The sequence below is a fragment of the Bos indicus genome, chromosome 19 (genome assembly GCF_029378745.1).
Source record: "Bos indicus isolate NIAB-ARS_2022 breed Sahiwal x Tharparkar chromosome 19, NIAB-ARS_B.indTharparkar_mat_pri_1.0, whole genome shotgun sequence".
NCBI classification, from domain to species: domain Eukaryota; kingdom Metazoa; phylum Chordata; class Mammalia; order Artiodactyla; family Bovidae; genus Bos; species Bos indicus.
This window is the reverse complement of record NC_091778.1, coordinates 21594428-21613824: the sequence shown is the minus strand read 5'-3', so window position 1 is coordinate 21613824 and position 19397 is coordinate 21594428. Positions and strand designations below refer to the sequence as shown.

Sequence of the window (19397 nt, the reverse complement as noted above, 5' to 3'; positions counted from 1 at the left end):
TGCCTGGAGAACTCCATGGACAGAGGAGCCTGATGGGCTACAGTCCTTAGGGTCGCAAAGAGTCGGACACGACTGAAGTGCCTTTGCATGCACACCAGACCTTAGGGATTTTATCTAACCTCCCTGAGCCTCTTCTGTAAAATGGCAATAAGAAGACCCACCTCACTGGGTCACTGTAAGAACCGAGATAAGATTGCACACAGTAGGTGCTCAAGAGAAGGTGGTACCCTGCTTTCAACAGGGTAATAGAGCTCCCAAAGAGTGAGTGTCATCACATACCAGACATGCACACACACACACACACACACACACACACGGCAGCCATCGTTGGACCCAAATTGCCAGAGCTAAGTTTAGCTTATGTCTCCCCCTGCCTTCCAGGCCCTTGCAGCTGGAATTTCTCAGGCCCAGAGGGCTCTCTGGACTCCCCCACAGCCTCCAACTCACCCCCTGATGTCGGCCTGGACTGTTTCTACTACATCTCTGTCTACCCTGGCTACGGTGTGGAAATCAAGGTGAGTGACCTGGATCTGGCAGAGGAAAAACTGGGGTCAGTGTCTTATCTTTCCAGAAAGGTGCTGGTTACTGGAAGGAGGTGGGGATGTGCCAGGTCATCAGTGGGAGAAGGGGCCTAGGAGCAGGGTCGGGTGATGGGCCTAAACCGTGGTTGGATTCTGCCCTGTGCATCGGGAAGTGGAGAGCTCCTGTTCCCACCCAGCAGTGCCAAGGCTGGGAGGGGGTGGCAGGAGGGGCAGGTGTGCCCCTCGTCTTCCCCCAGGAGTTTAATCAGGAGCTCAGGAGAGCCCGAGGAGGGGCTCTAGCCATGGATGGCAGAGGATTGGGTGAGTGTCTGAATCCAGGTGTCTGAGTCAAAGAGGACTCAGGGTAGCCTGGTTGGGCCTCTGAGAGCCCTGGAGCCTCACTTGCACGTTTATTCACTCACTCATTCCCTTCAGCAAATACCCTCTGAGCAGCCTGCTCTGCTGGCTCCTGGGATGCAAAGGTGGGAAAGACAGACGTGGCTGCACCATCCAAGGTGACCAGCTGCTGGGAGAGTCAGACCTAGCACCCAGCCCCTGCCCCCTGCCTTCCTGCACCATCTCACCCCTCCCGTGGCATGAAATGTTAGTCGCTCAGTCATGTCCACCTCTTTGCAACCCCATGAACTGTAGCTGCTTCAGGCTCCTCTGTCCATGGGACCCTCCAGGCAAAAATACTGGAGTGGGTAGCCATGCCCTTCTCTAGGGGATCTTCCCGACCCAGGGATCAAACTCAGGCCTCTTGCATTGGAGGGGAATTCTTTACCGTTTGAGCCACCAGCTCTCTTAATCCCCAGACCTGAGCCTGTAGGTCCTCATGGCTGCTGCACAGGCTCCAAACCCAATTCTTCCTTTTTGTTGCTCTAAACCTGCTTGACACTCTACATCTATCCTTAGAGACTGGCCCCAACCAATCAGAAACCTAGAGCAGCACCCCCACGGTACATTGTAGACAGCATCCCTGGAACTGTGCAACCTTGGCCCTTCCCTCTCCCTGTTCCCTGAGTCCACCAACTCATCCCCGAGTTCTGTCACCATGACACTCTCTCAAACTCAGATCTGCCTACTGCTCCCTCTTATCCCAACCACCACGTGGTCCAGCCTCTGTCATCCTTCCCCTGATGATATAGTGGCTGCCTCACTGGTCACTCCACTCATGCTTGCCCCCTCCTACCATCCTCCACCCACACTGCAGTCATTTTTCTCAAATGAAATCCATCCTACCTCCCACGTCTCCCCCAAGGGCCTCTGAATCAAGGCCAGTCCCTCTGGGCCCATCTCTAGCGTTTCCTCCCTTGTTCTCTACTCTTACTTTGCATTAAACAGCTTGCAGCTAATGGAACAGACCAAGCACACTTTCCTCACAAGCTCCTATTGCACCTGCTGGTCCCTTTGCCCACAAGAGTCATCCTGCTATACCTTCCCTTAGGACTCTAATCTGGCCTCACTTTTTCTGGGAATTCTTTCCTGATCCCCAGAGCTTGGGGTATCTCCCATCATAGCTCATTGCTCTGTCTCCAATGGGTATGTTTATAGCTGTGCACCTCCCCAGCTAGACTGTGAGTTCCTTGAGGGGTGCCTTGAAATTCAGGGCCCAGACTGGCTTCTCCATGGTCTGATTGAATGAAATGGACCAATGAATGGAGGAGGGAAGGAATGAGGTGACATTTGATGTGACTCTGGAGACTGAATGGAGGTAGAGAGGAGAGGCATTCAGCCCAGTAGAGGGAATCAGGCAGGTGATGGAGGAGCCAGGGAAGGGGCAGAGAAGAGTCTGGGCGGGGAGCAGGGCAGCACTGCCTGTCTCCCCTTCCTGGCCTGTCCCCCACGCATCCCAGAGCCCTGGATCTGGGCTGAGAGCCAGCCCATCTGTCCTGGGACAGCACCCTCCCCTCTGGGGATGGCAGGTCCAGGTCTCTGAGCCAGACCCTGAGGAGGGGGCACCTTCTCCCACCCCTGATGGGCCCCTCCCCTTCTTTCTGTAACTGTTTGCTCCTTTTCTGCCAAGCCCTGTGCCCCTCACTCCTGTCTGACTGGGAGGGTAATTAGGAACAGTCACCACCACCCCCCACCCCCAAGCCATTAGCTCTCAGTGCCGCTTAATTAAGGTAATTAATGTAACATCATCACCTAATGAGTGGTGGCACCGGCTGTGGCTCACCGGGTGAAAGGTGCCAGCTGCAGGTGTGGGGCAGGCGGTGGGGGGGGCAGATGCCAGGCTGGCTGCCCCCCTACAGGCCTGGGCTGGCTTTGCCTGCCCCCCAAGCCTACCACCCCCACTGATGCCCACTAGGCCAGGCTGGGCCGCATCCTGGTACTCTCCACAGTGAGGTGAGATGCTGCAGGCTCTGCCTGCCCTGGCCCTGGCCCAGGCATCTGCCCCACCCTGGATACCCACCCCCTCACATAAGCCCTAGGAAGCCCCGTGTCTGTTGTCTGGTTCTGCCACATTTTTTTTTCATCAGATGTAAAAGCTGTTACCAGGCAACCTTGAGAGGAAGACCTGCCACAGCCCTGGATGGCTGTTAAGACATGTAGCAGACAGATGCTGGCTGCGCCCTCTACTCCCCCACCACTGGGCAGAGTCCTTGGGGACCCTGTCAACCTGATGGCCTGAGACAGAGTCTGAGGCCATAGCAGGGAGGGCCAGGTGGGGAGGGACACAGAATCAGCCAGCGCTGAAGCAGGATTTAAGGTTCTTCCACGGCCAGTTCCGGCCACTTCGGCTCCTATCCAGGCCTCCTGGGAGCGCCACACAGACCACTTGGGACCTGAAGAATTACTGACACTGCAGACCGTACCCAGTGGGTGTGTGAAAAACAGAGGCCATCATGGAAAGGGAATTGCCCAAGGTCACTCCGTTAATCATTAACTAATGCTTTTTGACGAATGAATTTGTTCCACAAATACAGATCGAGCAATTACTACATGCCAGGCTCTGTGCTGGGCGCTGGGGACACAGATATTCACAATTAGTGGGGAAGACAGAAATAAAAAATAATGACCACCATCAAAAAAAACCCACCACCACCACCAATGACCATAAAATGCACGGTACTGTTGGGGATGGGAGTGGGGAGCACGGAGGACCGTAGGAGTTCTAGGATGGGGCACACTCCTTCAGCCAGCAGTCAGAGTAGGGGGGTTGGTCAGGGAAGGCTTCTGGGAGGTGACGATACCTACTTTGAAGGCTGAAGGATGAGAGGCCGGCAGCCAAGCCTGGGCTTGGAAGGACAAGTAAGGCAGACTGGCCCTTGAAGCCTGGCCTGGCAGTTTTGGACAGGTGACTTTATTGCAGAGGAGCAGAAGGTGGGCTTCAGGGCTTCTCGATGGCACTCCTGCCAGAGGCTAGGTCAGCATAAAATGCTCTCCTGCTCAGAGCTGGATGTTGGGCCAAGCCATGCTGGGCATTGGCGGCAAGATGAGTGAGACTGTTGGCACGCCTAAGAGGCTGCCCACTGCTCCTTTAGGCTTGTGGCTTCTCCCTATCGTGGGTAAACCCCTGCCTACCCCTCCATGAGTCCACAGAGATGGCTCACACTAGGTGAAAGGGATGGAATCCTGGCAAGGGGGATGGGAGGAGCCATGGGAGGAGAGGAACATCTTAAAGACCCATAAATCACAGCCCTGCACTGGTCAGCCTGGCACCATGCTGAGCCCCTGCCATGTGCCCAGAGTCCTGGCTGAAGACTGGGGCCCTAGGCAAAACCCTTTCAACCCCCTCTTTGTGAGGAACAGTCTCAGGGTTCTAGAATCTCTAATGGCCCAGCTCCCCATGGCTTGGACCACCTCCTTTTAGGATGCTCCTTGTGCCCTCTGAAAGTGAGGATCTGAGCTGCCTGCAGGAAGAAGGCCAGGCAGGAAGAAGCTTGCCTGTTTCGACCAGGAGTTTGGCATGGGGCTAGGCTCTTTTTAGACAGATCCAGAGAAGCCCCTTCAGATGGGTGGGCTTGAGCTCTCTAGCCCATGAGGGTCCCATTTCCTCTCCAGGCAGCCAGTCTCCCCTGAGGGCTCCAGGCATTTCTGGGCCTGGCTCATGTCTCTCACTGTGCTTGGCATTCCAAGAGCCTTCCCACTGCCAGCCCCATCTTGGCTTGATGGCTGTCTGTACCATCTGGAGCCTGGGCACAGCTGCCCACCATCCCTGCCCTGGTGCCCCGAGTGGCCCCTTTGGAACACTGCTCTCCCAGGCCAGGCCAGCTGCCAATTTGATAAGCAGAACCCCCTATCCTCCCAGGCGAGGACCAGGCCTGATGCAGGCGTACATGGTGGGGCAGTGCGGTGAAATTCCTCAGCAACCTCTTCTTTCTTGGCTCCAGGAAGGCCCATGTGGGGGCGGGGGGGTCACAAGGGAGCAGCAGGTCTAGCCCCACGGATCTAGGCCCTTCTCCCCATCCCTAAAGCAGACCCTATGCCATCAGGGTTTGCAGACAAGCATCAGTTAAGACAAGGGCATAGAAGCTATAGGACTGGGCTTCCAGTCCTGCCTTTGCAGCCCATCTCTCAGTCATGGGGCTAAGCCCCTGGCTTTCTCTAGGCCTCTGTCCCCTTCTGTGAAAGGAAGTTGAACCAGATGATATAAAAGTGTCCTCCACGCCAGTCCCTCTGAGTATGGCTCCTTTTCTGGCTGAGAAACTCCCTCACAGGTCAGACTGGGCGGTGGCACCTCAGGCCCTTGACCCTGTTTCCTGCTTCCTAGCAGCTGGCTTCCTTGGTGGCTCAGACAGTAGAGTCCTCCTGCAATGCAGGAGACCCTGTTCAATCCTTGAATCAGGAAGATCCCCTGGAGAAGGAAATAGCCATCCATTCCAGTATTCTTGCCTGGAGAATTCCATGGAAGGAGGAGCCTGGCAGGCTACAGTCCTTGGGGTCTCAAGGAGTCAGACACGATTGAGCGACTTTCACTTTCAGAACCTGGGCCAGGGAGAGGGTGGTTCTCAGGTACCGTGCCTCTCAGGCAGAGCCCTGGCACAGCTGAGGTGAGGTGGCCCACAGCCTGGATGGGGCCCGGGTCACTCCAAAACAGGGGAAGGAGACTGCAGATGCTCTGCCCACTCTGTGCTGAGCCCGTATAGGTGGGATCTAACATAATCCTTACAATCCCAACTCACAGATGAATCTGGGACTCAGAGAGTTCATGTGACTTGCCCAAGGACCTATTAACTAGTCAGTGACGGAGCTGGGGTTTGATCCCAAGATTCAAGAGCCCCTGTTCTTCCCCTGGCCCAGAAGATTGGCCTGTTCCAAGAGGGAGTTCAGCTGGGGACAAGTGAAAAGCTCCATCTGCCACCCCTTTCCTCAGCCTAGCCCTGCCTGTTCCTTTAGGACCCCCATTGGAACTCTCCCAGTCTGGGGGCAGAGGCCTGGGATGCATATGCATGAAGGCACAGCACTGGCCCGGGAAGCAGGAGTCCTGGCCTGGAGTCCTGGCTTTGCCTCGGATTCACTGTGTGACTCAGAGGATCTCTCAACTTCTCTGATCACAGGATTCCTCTCTATAGAGTGGAGGTAACCACAACCTCCCTGCCTCCTTTATTGAGGTTCTGTGAGATCTGAGAAGATAATGGGTGTGAAAGAGCTTTGAAAACTGTAAAGGATCTCATAGGAAGAACTGTGATTCTACTACTGTTGGAGTGAGGGAGCACGTGGACACGAGGGAACGCATATGTGTGGACATGCGTGTGCCAGCTCATGTATTTTAGGGAGTAGTGTGCACACAGTGGGTGGCGCTAGTGGTAAAGAACCCACCTGCCAATGCAAGAGACATAAGAGATGCGAATTCAATCCCTGAGTCAGGAAGATCCCCTGGAGGAGGGCATGGCAACCCACTCCAGTATTCTTGTCTGGAGAATCCCCATAGAGAGGAGCTTGGCGAGCTACAGTCCATAGAGTTGCAAACAGTGAGACACGACTGAAGTGATTTAGCACGCACATACGCACATGCATGCAGTGGGCTTATGTCAGAGACACACATGGCTGTTGGTGACCAGGAGAGTGCAGTGGAGCAAGGGCTGTGGTCAGCCTCTGGGGGTGGGCCTCAAGTGCTGGGGGAGGGGCTTGCACATGAGTCATCCGTGAGCTCGTGGCCTGCCTCTGCAGGCTTATACTTAGGTGATAGTGTGCAAAGCCTTGTGGCACCATCCTGCCTGTGAGTCATACCATTAGAGTGTGTTCTGGAGACCGACTGGCAGCTTCCATGGGGACAGAGAGGCCAGGCAAGGCTGACAATCTGGGGTTGGCAGAGGGCAACCTAAATCCTCCCCATCTCCCATCCAGGAAGGAGTCAGGACAGAGTCAGCCCCGTCAAAGCAGCCCTATTTCCTTCCTTGAACTGACCGCTGGTCTGCGGGAAGCCAGGCAGGGTTAGACAACCCAGGGTCCTGTGGGAATTGTCCTCGCCTCCTCCTGCCTCTGTCTTCCCTGGCCTGGTCCTCAGCTCCCCTCTTGTCACTGGCTAGGGGTGTGGGAAGACAGCCCTCATGAGCAGAGCTGACATTTCAATCTATCTCCTGAGCTCTTCATACGCCTGCAAATTACATCAAGACTTCATCACCCCCCTTGTCTAACACCCAGCCCTGTCTGGCCCCTGTCAGGCCTGGCCCTCAAACAAGTGACAAATTACATCCAGCCACGGTGGCAGGCCTGCAAGTGGGTGCTTGAAACCCAAGGGGCCAGCGCTGCCTAGACAGCCACTGGGAGAACAGGGTGCCTTCTGGATAAGAGCCCTGAGTAATCAGGTCTACTCCATCCCATGCTCTCATGGCAACCCTACAACCAGGCCAGCTTTGAGGGGAGCGTGCCTTCCCCAGATCAGAGAGGGACAGAAGTCTCAGCTCCCAGTTTCCCCAGCTTTACAGGCTTCTGAGAGCTTCCCAGGTGGCTCAATGGTAAAGAATCCGCCTGCCAATGCAGGAGATACAGGTTCGATCCCTGGATCAGGAAGATCCCCTGGGGAAGGAAATGGCAACCCACTCCAGAATTCTTGCCTGGAGAATCCCATGGACAGAGGAGCCTGGCGGGCTACAGTCCACGGGGTTACAAAAGAGTCGGACTCCACTTATCAACTAAACTACAGGCTTCTGAGGGGGAAGACGGCTCAACACCTTTAAAAAAATCCCAGCCTGGCCAAAAACCACGTCCCTGCTAAACCGGCAGACCTGGGGCCTGGGAATAAAGATGTCTAGAAATCTGTCTGCAGGTGACACCCCCGTGAGGCTGGGAGGGAGGGAGCTGCCTTGGCCTCCAGCAAGGAAGGCTCTGTTACTTAACACCTGTTCGACCTTTCCAAAGCTCCTTAGCCTCTCCCAGCTTCTGTTTACTTAAGGGGATTTTACCACCTACCTTCCTGATAGAATTGTGGTGAGGATGAAATAATATCTGCAAATAGTCCAAGGTTTCACGCATGGTAGGTGCTCTGTGAATGGTAAGTATTGGTATTGCTGCCGCTGTTGCTGGCTAAACAGCAGGGTCGGGAACTGGAAGCTGGGGTCAAAAGGGTGTTTAGGGGAACTAGGAAAAATGCTAAATTCATGTGTATTTCTCTGCCTTTGCTTCCTTAGCAATTTCCCTGTGGTGATGTCATCCCTTCCTCCTCCTCTTCCTAGTACCGCCCCGCCCCCTGAAGCACTCTCAGACCCACCTGCTCCAGCCTCTCTCCCCCCGCAGCCTACAACCCCTCCACTCTCCCCTAGAGGATTCCTGCTGCATGCGTTCAGTCCCACTTAAGGCAGAATTATATGCTGCCTGGCATCTCTCGATAATTACAGATTCCACGTGTGTGAGTCTTGTTTGCCCAACTCGAGAATCACAGAATCTCCAAGTTTGAGGGGACCTCCTCCAGCCTCCGCCTGCTGCAGGAATTCCCTGAGGACTGTCCCTGGCAGATGGTCCAGCAGCCTCCACCCAAATGTGCCCTGAGCTGCTCTTGGAGGAGCAGCACTTCCGGCCCAGAATCTCTGCCTCGGGCCTTCTCCTCATCCCCTAAGATCCCCCAGGTCTTTGCTCCCAGGCAGGGGGGTATGCAGGGCACCTCTGCTCTCAGCACCCACAGTCTGAGGGGCTCAGAGCCTAGCACAGCTCTGTCCTCGGACCTCGCTGTTCTCAGCAGCCTCTGGCAAGTGATATATATCCAGTGACCCGCCCATTCACCCTTTCCATACATCTTTATTGCAACTGGCCAGTGAAGAGGACGTGTGCGTGCTAAGTCGCTTCATTCGTGTCTGACTCTGTGCAACCCTATGGACTGTAGCCCTCCAGGCTCCTCTGCCCATGGGATTCTCCAGGCAAGAATAATGAAGTGGATTGCCGTGCCCTCTTCCAGGGGATCTTCCCGACCCAGGGATTGAACCCATGACTCTAATGTGTCTGCATTGGCAGGTGGGATCTTTACCACTAGCTCCACCTGGGAAGCCCCAGTAAAGAGGACATTGTGACCCAAAATGCTACCTTTGGGCTTTAATAGATAGAGGACAGGCGGGGAGGGCCTGAAGTAAAGGAACTGACTTCAGAGGCAGAGGATGGTGGCCCTGAGACCTGAAAGAATGAGCAGCTTCAGCCGGAGAGGAAGAAGGGCAGGCATTTCCTGGGCAGGATCCTGGGCATGCAAATACCCAGAGGAGGGGAGTAAGCATGGCCTGTGGCCGCAGTGAAGATAAGAGGCTGGCATAGCTGCCGAAATCAACAGTGAGCTGGGAAGTTTGGACCTTGTCTTGTGGACAATCTGAAATCACCAACAGCTTTGGGTAGAAGAGAGACATGATCCAATAAGGGACAGCCAGGGCCCAGGAGACGAGTTGGGAATGGACAGGGTGAAGGTCAGGTGGGAAATAATGGAGGGGTGGGGTCCTGGTGGGGGTAATCAGAGCCAAGATAGAGACAAAAGGATGGAGAGAGGGAGTCATCTGAAATATTTGGGAGATAAGATTAGGAGGGATTTGGTGACTCACTGGATGCTACTTAACTAGCCCAAGTGGATAATCCATGGAAGTCCTACCTCAAAGCAACATACTAGGGACCTTGGAAAGGTCTGCCTGCAATGTGGGAGACCGAGTTCGATCCCGGCATCAGGAAGATCCCCTGGAGAAGGGAATGGCAACCTGTTGCCTCTCTTGCCTGGAGAATTCCATGGACAGATGAGCCTGAGGGGTTACAGTCCATGGGGTTACAAAGAGTCGGACATGACTGAGCAACTAACACTTACACTTTCACTTTGGAAACTATGTTGATCAGTGCTTTGGAGTCACAGGGGAAATCTTGTTAAAAAGTGTGTGTGCATGTGCTGTCGTGTCTGACTCTTTACAACCCCATGGACTGTAGCCCACCAGACTCCTCTGTCCGTGGAATTTTCCAGCAAGAATACTGGAATGGGTTGCTATTTCCTATTCCAGGGGATCTTCCCAACCCAGAGATCAAACCTACGTCTCCTGCGTCTCCTGCATTGGCAGGCGGATTCTTTACCACTAGCACCACCTGAGAAGCCCCCTTGTTAAAATGCAACAGATGATTTAGTAGATCTTAGACGGCGTCTGCGGAGAAGGCAATGGCACCCCACTCCAGTACTCTTGCCTGGAAAATCCCATGGACGGAGGAGCCTGGTGGGCTCCAGTCCATGGGGCCACTAAGAGTCGGGCACAACTGAGTGACTTCACTTTCACTTTTCACTTTCATGCATTGGAGAAGGAAATGGCAATCCACTCCAGTATTCTTGCCTGGAGAATCCCAGGGACAGGAGCCTAGTGGGCTGCCATCTATGGGGTCACACAGAGTCGGATATGACTGAAGCGACTTAGCAGCAGCAGCAGCAGCAGCAGCAGATGGGGTCTGAGAGTCAGCTCCTGGGTGGTGCTGACGTTGCTGGCCCAGGGACCGCATTTTGAGTAGCAAAGATTCACACTAGGCCGTTTTATAGATGAAGAAACTAAAGCTCAAATAGTCGGCATATTTGTCCAAGATCACATGGCTAGAATTAGGTCCCAGACCTCTGGGCTCCTGACCCAATGCTTCTCTACCAGGCCACACACTCACCTGGACAGAAGCCACTCACCTAAGACTGGGACTCAATCCCATCTCAGTGCCGGGACTCAAACCCGTCCAAAACCCATGATCTTCCAACTGAGGTCACATGCCTGGTTTCAGAACTTAATGAAGGGCAGGTTCTTTGTGAATCACTGCAGGAGGAATTCAGCGAGAGTCAAAGTGATAGGCAAGAAGTAGGTTTATTAATATAGGATTTATTGTAAGAGAAGCAAGTGGGCAGGTGAGGGAACTCTGCCCCGAGGATTAAGTAGGCTACACTTTTATAGTCAAAGGAAAGTGAGGGAGGGAGAAAGACTGCCTTCTTTGAGAAGATGTCAGGCTTACATCACTAGTTGCTCCTTCATATCGGGCAGGAGAGTGTTTGATCCTATGAGGTCAAACTAGGATTATCATTGTTGTTGCTCAGTCACTCAGTGGTGTCTGACTATTTGCGACCCCATGAACTGCAGCACACCAGGGTTCCCTGTCCTTCACTCCCTCCCAGAGTTTGCTCAAACTCATGTCCATTGAGTCGATGATGCCATCCAATCATCTCATCTTCTGTCGCCCCCTTCTCCTCCTGCCGTCAATCTTTCCCAGCATCAGGGTCTTTTCCAATGAGTCAGCTCTTGGTGGACAAATTGTTGGAGCTTCAGCTTCAGCATCGGTTCTTCCAGTGAATATTCAGTGTTTATTTCCCTTAGGATTGACTGGTTTGATCTCCTTGCTCTCCAAGACACCCTCAAGAGTCTTCTCCAGCACCATAGTTCGAAAGCATCAATTCTTTGGATTATCATAGCAAGTAGCTCAGTTGGTTAAGAATCTGCCTGCAATGCAGGAGACCAGGGTTCGATCCCTGGGTCAGGGAAGATCCCCTGGAGAAAGAAATGGCAACCCACTCCAGTATTCTTGCTTGGAAAATCTCAGGGACACAGGAGCCTGGTGGGCGGCAGTCCATGGGGTCGCAAAGAGTCAGGCACGACTGAGCAACTAACACTTACTTACTAACACTTATTCAAAACAGTGGAAGGTTGTTGTTGGTTTTTTCTCTTTATCTAATGGCCTGGGGCATGTCTCATGCTTTTATTTATGGCTTTATGGTTAAGCAAGCCTGCTTTATTTCACAATGTTCCAATAGCTTTCTTGAGTGATCATTAACTTATACTGGTGTCCCAAAGTTTTCTAGGTTTCCCCTCTCTATCCATAGTCTCCTACTGGGACTTCGATAGCTACCTGTTTAACTATCCTATTCTAATCCTATCACTACCATTTCTCCTCTGGGCAGACTCTGTTGCTGTCCAATCCTTGTTTGACTGAATGAAGGCATGGAGCCCAGAAGGATGCTCCAGGGATTGAAGGACTAAGGATTGGAGCGATGGCAGAGGGGCCTGTGACAGACAGGAAATGATCAGAAGGGAGGGGTGTGGTGTAAGACCAGGCTGAGCAGTCAGTAGGGGCCAAGTGGGGCAGGGACCCCAGGGCCACAGCAAAGAGCTCGGGCTAGATACTATGGTCTTTGTGGGCTCACTGGAAACTCACAGAGGATTTAAATAAGAAAGCACCATGAGCAGCCACAGATCAGGGCGATTCACTGGCTGCAGTTCAGATAATATTGATGTAGAGGGAAGAGTGGGGTAAGCCCTGTAGGCAGAAAGGCTGGCAGGAGCCTGCTGCATTGGTCCAGGTGAGCAGTAACAGTGAGGACTGTGGGGAGGGGGCAGTGAACAGAGCTGGGGGCCAGTTGACAGGATGGAATGACTGACTGGATGTGGAATATGAGGCAGGAGGCAATATGCTAGTTTCTAACTTGGGCTTACAGATGGATAGTGAGGTCATTCCCTGAGCTAGGGGCCAGGAGAGCTGCTAGTTGAGGAAAGAGAAGAAGGTGGCTCAGTTTGAGGCAGACTGGGTGAGAGATGCCTGTGAGGGATCCAGCAGGGGATTTTCAGGGGAAACTGGGCTCATGGGTCTGATGTTTAAGACCCCACCTTGCTGGCCAGGCCCCTGGACACCACCTAGTTCAACCTACCCACTACATCCCCACTTTACAGATGAGAAAACTGAGCCTCAAGCAAGGAAGGGACAGGAAGCATATGGTGTAGTTGAAAAGTTTTGGAAAACAGAAGTGAAGTGACATGCAAGTCGTTCAGTCGTGTCCGACTCTTTGCGACCCTGAGGACTATACAGTCCATGGAATTCTCCAGGCCAGAATATTGGAGTGGGTAGCCTTTCCCTTCTCCAGATGTGTTTACAAATCCCACTTCTACTAATCTCTGGGTGCGTGCATGTGTGTGCTCAGCTGTGTCTGACTCTTTGCAATACCATGGACTGTGGCCTGTCAGGCTCCTCTGTCCATGGAATTCTCCAGGCAAGAATACTGGAGTGGGTTGCCATTCCCTTCTCCAGGAGGTTCCCAATCCAGGGATCAAACCTGTGTCCCCTGTGTCTCCTGCATTGGCAGGCAGATTCTTTACCATCGCACTACCTGAGAAGCCCTATAATCTCTCTGCGACCTTGAATAATATACTTACTATCTCTGAACTTCAGGTCCCATTCCACAGGGTTACTGGGGAGGTAAAATGAGCTCTTCCTGCACTGAAGAGCCTAGCTCCAGGCTGGGGGCTCCAATGCCCAGGGGGCACCAAGGACTGGCCATGCCTCAGGGCCTGCGGGAGCCTGAGGGCAGCAGGGCTCAATCAGTAAAAAGAAGCCTGACCCTTCTGCTTTGCTCTGTCTATCCCATGGGCAGGTCCAGAACATCAGCCTCCGAGAGGGGGAGACCGTGACCGTGGAGGGCCTTGGGGGGCCTGACCCACTGCCCCTGGCCAACCAGTCTTTCCTGCTGAGGGGCCAAGTCATCCGCAGCCCCACCCACCAGGCAGCCCTGAGGTTCCAGAGCCTCCCACCCCCTGCTGGGCCTGGCACCTTCCATTTCCACTACCAAGGTAGGCCTGGGGAGCTGAGGGCAGCACCAGTCCAGACTGGCTGCCCTATGGGGGTCTCTGGTGCTGTTACAGCCTTGGGGGGAACACAGAGAGGCTAGTAACATACACTGGGGTGAGTATGGCACATCTGACACCTCCAGGACATTCCCTCCTCCACCTACCACCCACCAGAGAACTCGTCCCGAAGGGGGACTGACACGGAATCAGGTAGCCCCAGGTGTGTCCATCACCCCTCATTTGTTCTTTCAGTAAACTTTTCCTAGGATTCTGCTCCTTGCCAGGCCTGTGCTGGAGACTGGGAGTATTAAGATCCAGCGTAGTCCTTGCCCTCAAGGAATTCGGAATCTCCGCAGCAGGCAGACACTTAACAGGCAGTTAACAACAGAAGCCCGCTTCCCAAATGCAAGGGGGTCAAGGTCAAAGGGGCTTGACAGCTGACCATCTAGAGGTCCTTACCTACGACCCTCGCCTTCCTGAACTGTCTCACCCACCCTGGACCTGGCCCATGTCCCAGTCAGCTCAGAGTACCTCTGGAAATAGGAGAGTGGCATGACGTAATAGGAAAATCACAGACTCAAGAGAAGGGCAGATCCGCGTCTGAATCTCCTTCCCCCTGGCTATCAACCTTGTGCAAGTCATTTGACCTCTCTAACCCTCTGACCTCTTTCCCTCCATTGTAAAATGAGACCAAAACACCGAGTCCACAAAGCCATGGTGGACAGCTGCTTAGCACTCATTCATGAGAAAACTGGAGACTATATTAAAGAACTGGCAGGATGGGAAAGGGAAGAAAAGCAGCTCTGTCCCTCTCCCACCAGGATCCCTCCTGGCCCCTTCGTCCCCAGACAGTCTCCTTGATCCCTTGCACTGCTGTGACAAGGTAACCAGTTCAGACTGGGGAGTGCCAATGGGGACATAATTGATGAGAACAATTGTCTTGATCACCAGGAACCACTTCGCCACTCCTCTGGAGATGGGGATGCTTGGTCCTCCCCCTAAGAAGTACCCACACCTTCCTGGCCTCTCCACCCAAACTGGGGGAGCAGTCTGGTGTGGCGATAGGGAGCCTTGTGGTCATCAGGGGCTGGCCAGGGGCTTGTCAGAGACAAGGGACCAGCTTGCCTTGAGGCAGCGGTGACATCTCGGCAGCCCGGCCAGCCTCCATAACAGCTCATCAATCCTCCCTACAGCAGGCATAATTTCACGCCACGGTAACCTTCTCGGTAGCTAGATTCCTTTGCACAAATCCTCGGACCTTCTCTCTGTTGGGCCAGACAAAGGTGGCTGAAATGTAGCGAGGTGGAGGCCTGGTGAGGGGTGCGGACCCCAAGGAGGGGCTGGGAAAGCTGGCCCAGTCCTGTGTCTTTCTCAGTTCCCAGAAGCCCTCCCTCCTCGGCCCAGTTTTTGTCAATGATCAGCTCTTTCCTTAATGAGTGTAATTCCCCTAATTATAGGCTGTAATTAGCCCTGATCCCAGAGATGGGAACAGGAGGAACGTGCACTCATACGCGCGTCTCCCCAGGCTGGAGAAAGAGGGTGCCAGAATAGGGGGTGAGGGGCCCCGGACCAACAGCCCTACCAGAGCTGTCCAAGAGAATGTTGGAGATCACGAGGCAGGGGTCTCATCTGCAGAACCAAATTCCAGCTCCCCTCCCACAGCCTCAGGCAGGGTGAGGAAGCAGAGGGCCTTGCCAGGCATCCCCCTCCTCCCTCCTGAATATTCCTGGCACCGGACTTGGCCCCAGAAACAGATGCCAGGGAGAAAATAGCTCAACAGATTGCAGTGATGCAGGCTCCCCGGGAACAGTCGTCATGGCAACATGAGGAAGCTCGTCCTGGGAAGCGGCACTTTATCCACCATGGAGTCTGGGGGCTTCATCGTCTGCCCCCAGCCTCCTGCTCTCACCTCACACCAGCCCCATTTCCTAATCTGTGAAGTTGGGGAGGGGGGTCTCCGTTCCAAGAGTTACGGGGAAGATGGAAATACAAGTGCTGAGTATGCCATCTGCCTCATGACCTAGACCGCCCTGGGTGTCATCCCCCCTCCATTCTGGGTAGAGTGTCCCATCCCACCCCAACCTCAGGTTCCTCCCCAGATCGCTGTGAGTGGCCACCCTGCACCACCATCCAGGGCAGCCTTGCTTATTACTCCCAGGTTTCTCTGATTCTTGAGCCCACGTTTCTACTTCAACTGGGAAAGCAGGTGGGAAAGGGGAGATAGAAAGCAAGTGGGCTCCAGAGCCAGGAGCTTCAAATGCCCACTCTACCACTTACTGACTGTGTGATCAGGCCAAGTCCCTCCATCTCTCTGAACCTTAGTTTTTTCCTCACCTATTTTTTTTTTCCGTTGTGCTCCGCGGCATGTGGGGTCTTGGTTCCCCAACTACGGATCGAACCTGTGTCCCCTGCATTGGAAGCGCAAAGCCTTAACCGGTGGACCGCCATGGGAGTCCCATGAAGGCACTTTAGAAGCTGGAAGGTGCTCCCTTTCCCATGCAGATGTGAGGTGCTTTTATTAATCAAAATTACAAACAATAACAGCATCTGGTGCTGTTCTGTGCCAGGGCTTCTCTGGTGGCTCAGATAGTAAACAATCTGGCAGGAGTGAGGGAGACTCTGATTCTATCCCTGGGTCAGGACGACCCCCTAGAGAAGGGAATGGCTACTTACTCCCATATTCTTGCCTGGAAAATCTCATGGACAGAGGTTATGATCCATGGGGTTGCAAAAAGTCAGACAACTAAGCGACTAACACTTTCACTTTCCCTGCCCAGAAGTATTAGTGAAGGTTCAAATATGTAAGGTTCAGACACTGCACAAATATCTTCTCATGTAACAACAGAATGCAGGGTGGGTAAACAAGGAAATTGAGGCACAGAGAAGTTAGGTAACTTGCCCAATGTGGCATAGCAAGGAGAGGACTCTGTATTCAAACTCAGGCAGTCTGACCTCAGAGCCCACCTCCTGAGCACTGCCCCTGTAAAACTGACTGCCAATCATAAGCTACGACTCACTGGCCATTCTTCTAAGAACTCTGTGAGAGAGGGATAAGTAAGAATCATCTCCCCTTTTCACAGACGTAGTAACTAAGGCCAGGCCAGGTAAAAATCACAAAACTAGTAATGACTCAAAGGTAAAGAATCTGCCTACAATGCAGGAGACACAGGAGATGCGGTCTAGATCCCTGGGTCAGGAGGATCCCCTGGAGTAGGAAATGGCAACCCACTCCAGTATTCTTGCCTGGAGAATCCCATGGAGCAAGGAGCCTGGCGGGCTACAGTCCATGGGGTTTTGCATAGAGTCAGATACGACTGAGCGACTAAGCACTGGCATTGACATTGTGTCTGGACCCTGGTCTGCCCAGAAGCAGCCCTTTCTTATATTCATACAAAGACACACAGAGGCTAGTCGAGTTCCTGCCTGGACCTCACTTCCCATCCTCCCAGTGCCATCAAGTGAGGGTGGGCCTCCTCCATCCCCAAGACCCAGGAGTGCTTTCTCAGTCTAGACGGTCCTCATCTCTCCCAGCACCCCAGGGTTTTCAGGCTCCATAGCCCAGACTCTTCACTCAGCCTTTCTCCTTGACCCCTCACCTTCTTCCCTACCTCTCAGCCCGGGTCCCCACTTTTAGCTAAGGCCCCAGCTTGGCACTGGATTGGGATTTGCTGGGTTGTTTAATAGGATTTGCTGCCACCATTCGGTCATATTTGGTATGACAATTTCAAAAGTTAAGTTTCCCAGGGCAACTTGTTCCTCCCACAACTTCCATGAAGTTGCATCCTGCTTCCCCATCCCGGACCCCTCCTGTTTTTCAAAGTCCACAGCCCTTGTCATCAAGGTTTTTAGCATTCCTCAGTGAATACCGGGAAAGTTTTTACTGTTTGACTTTGGTGTTCCCTGCTGTAATTCATCTTTGTCCTTTGCAGAAAAAATAATAGCAATACTTCACATCAGTGTAGGCTTTTCACTATTTCGAGGGACGGGGGAGCCTGGTGGGGTCGCATAGGGTCGGACACGACTGAAGCAACTTAGCAGCAGCAGCAGCAGCAGCAGCAGCACATCTATAAGTCATTCAGTACACATTTCTTGGTTCCAGGGATACCAAGCTGAATAAAATACTCCCCATTTATTTTCACAATAACCCTGAAGGTGGACTGACATTTTGAACCTCATTTAACAAATGAGGAAACCAGGACACAGAAAGGAGATATAACTTGCCTGGAGTGTCAAAGCTTGGAATCCAAGGCTCCAACTTCCAGCTCTGTGCTTGCTCCAGCCCAGGCTGCCGGAAGTATCACTGACACCTTCTGGGGAGGGGATCAGAGTCTCTTCTGGGATTCCTGATGCTTCCTCTGACACCTCGAGGCAGGCTAGGGCAGGCCTCTTTTGCCCTGGCTATGACTCAGCCCCTTCCACACACACACACACACACACACCACACACACACACGTCACCCATTCTCTCTCTGCAGCCTACCTCCTGAGCTGCCACTTTCCCCGACGTCCAGCTTACGGAGCTGTGACTGTCACCAGCCTCCACCCTGGAGGTAGTGCCCGCTTCCGCTGTGCCACTGGCTACCAGCTGAAGGGTGCCAGGCTCCTTACCTGTCTCAACGCCACCCAGCCCTTCTGGGATTCTCAGGAGCCGGTCTGCATCGGTGAGTGGCCCCCGGGGACTCAGTGCCAAACAGGGAAGTGAGGTGGGGGGCTCATTCCTGCTCTCTGTTGCGGTCTGGCACCTCCATTTGCTCTCCATAAGGAAGCCAGAAAATAGCCTCACACCTCAGTAGCATTCACACAACCTGCGCTTCTTGAGCACTTACTGTATGGAGGCACCACAGGTATACCGAGTGGAATTAAACAGGGACTGTGCCCTCAAGGAGCCCACAGTTCTAGGAAATGAGGGAGGAAGACAGCCCCTGGCTCACCAACTTCCAGAGCAGGAAGTTAAAAGTACGGATGAAGAGACAGAGTGGCCTGGAGTGGGTGGAAGCAGTCGCTCTTAGCTGGGTGCCTAGGAGGCTTCCTGGGGGGAGTGGCTTTGAAGGTTTCAGTGGAGGGAACAGTGTGGGCAGTGAACCCGAGGTGACAAGGGGAGGGAGCGTTTTAGGGACACAGAAAACAGCCAGGTTTGGCTGAGGCCTGAGACATGGGGAGAGGGCAGTGGGAGGGCCTTGAATGTCAGGCCAAGACACTGGGTGGAGAGCCGTTGACATTTTGTGAGACTGGGAGGGAGGGGTTCAGAACTGTCCCTCAGGAGAGACAGGCGGGCGGTGTCTGGAAGCTTGCAGCCAGCCAGGCAAGAGGGTTTAATTTAGACAATGACTTTGGGAATGAAGAGGTGGGAAGAGGTTCCAGAGACCCCAACGAGGAAAAGGGGGGATGTAGGAGACTCCCAGGTTCTGGTCCTGGGTGATCGGAGAGTCTGAGATTGCTGCCAGTGAAGAGGGGCTTGTTGACAGAAGGGAGATGGAGTGTTTTGTTTGCAGGGTGGAAGGCAGCTTGGGGTTTTGATACTTATTTCATCCTATAAACTCTTGCTGGGCATCAGGCCAAAGCGGGTGTGAATAAGCCAGACGTGGGCTCTGCCCTCAAGGAGCTCTCTGTTCAATGGGAAGACTGGAAAGCAACTCAGGAAGTTCAGGGCAGATGGTGCTGTGATGGGGCGAACTCAGGGCACCATGGAGATCCCAGCAGGGGGAGTAAGGGAGAGCTGCTCAGAAATTAGGAAGGAGGTCAAACAAGCTTCCCAAGGAGAAGGCAGGGAAGGGTGACGGGCATGTCAGAGCTCCGGGAAGTGGAATGGATTCCTGGAACAGGACATGCAGAGATGCGGAGACATGAAGTGGCACGCCACAGTGAGGACCGGCAGGGCGTGCCTGAAGAAGACAGTGGCTAGG

The 19397-nt window shown here is 53.6% G+C and overlaps 1 protein-coding gene across 2 annotated transcripts in view; it reads left to right on the top strand.

Moving 5' to 3' along the window:
• Positions 1–19397, top strand: part of SEZ6 (seizure related 6 homolog) — a 48184-nt gene that overhangs the window by 21944 nt on the left and 6843 nt on the right. For both annotated transcript variants that reach the window (XM_070772766.1, XM_070772765.1), the window contains exons 3-5: positions 382–515; positions 13303–13498; positions 17970–18155. In XM_070772766.1, the coding sequence (XP_070628867.1) occupies positions 382–515; positions 13303–13498; positions 17970–18155 (516 nt within the window). The remainder of the gene's footprint in view (positions 1–381; positions 516–13302; positions 13499–17969; positions 18156–19397) is intronic.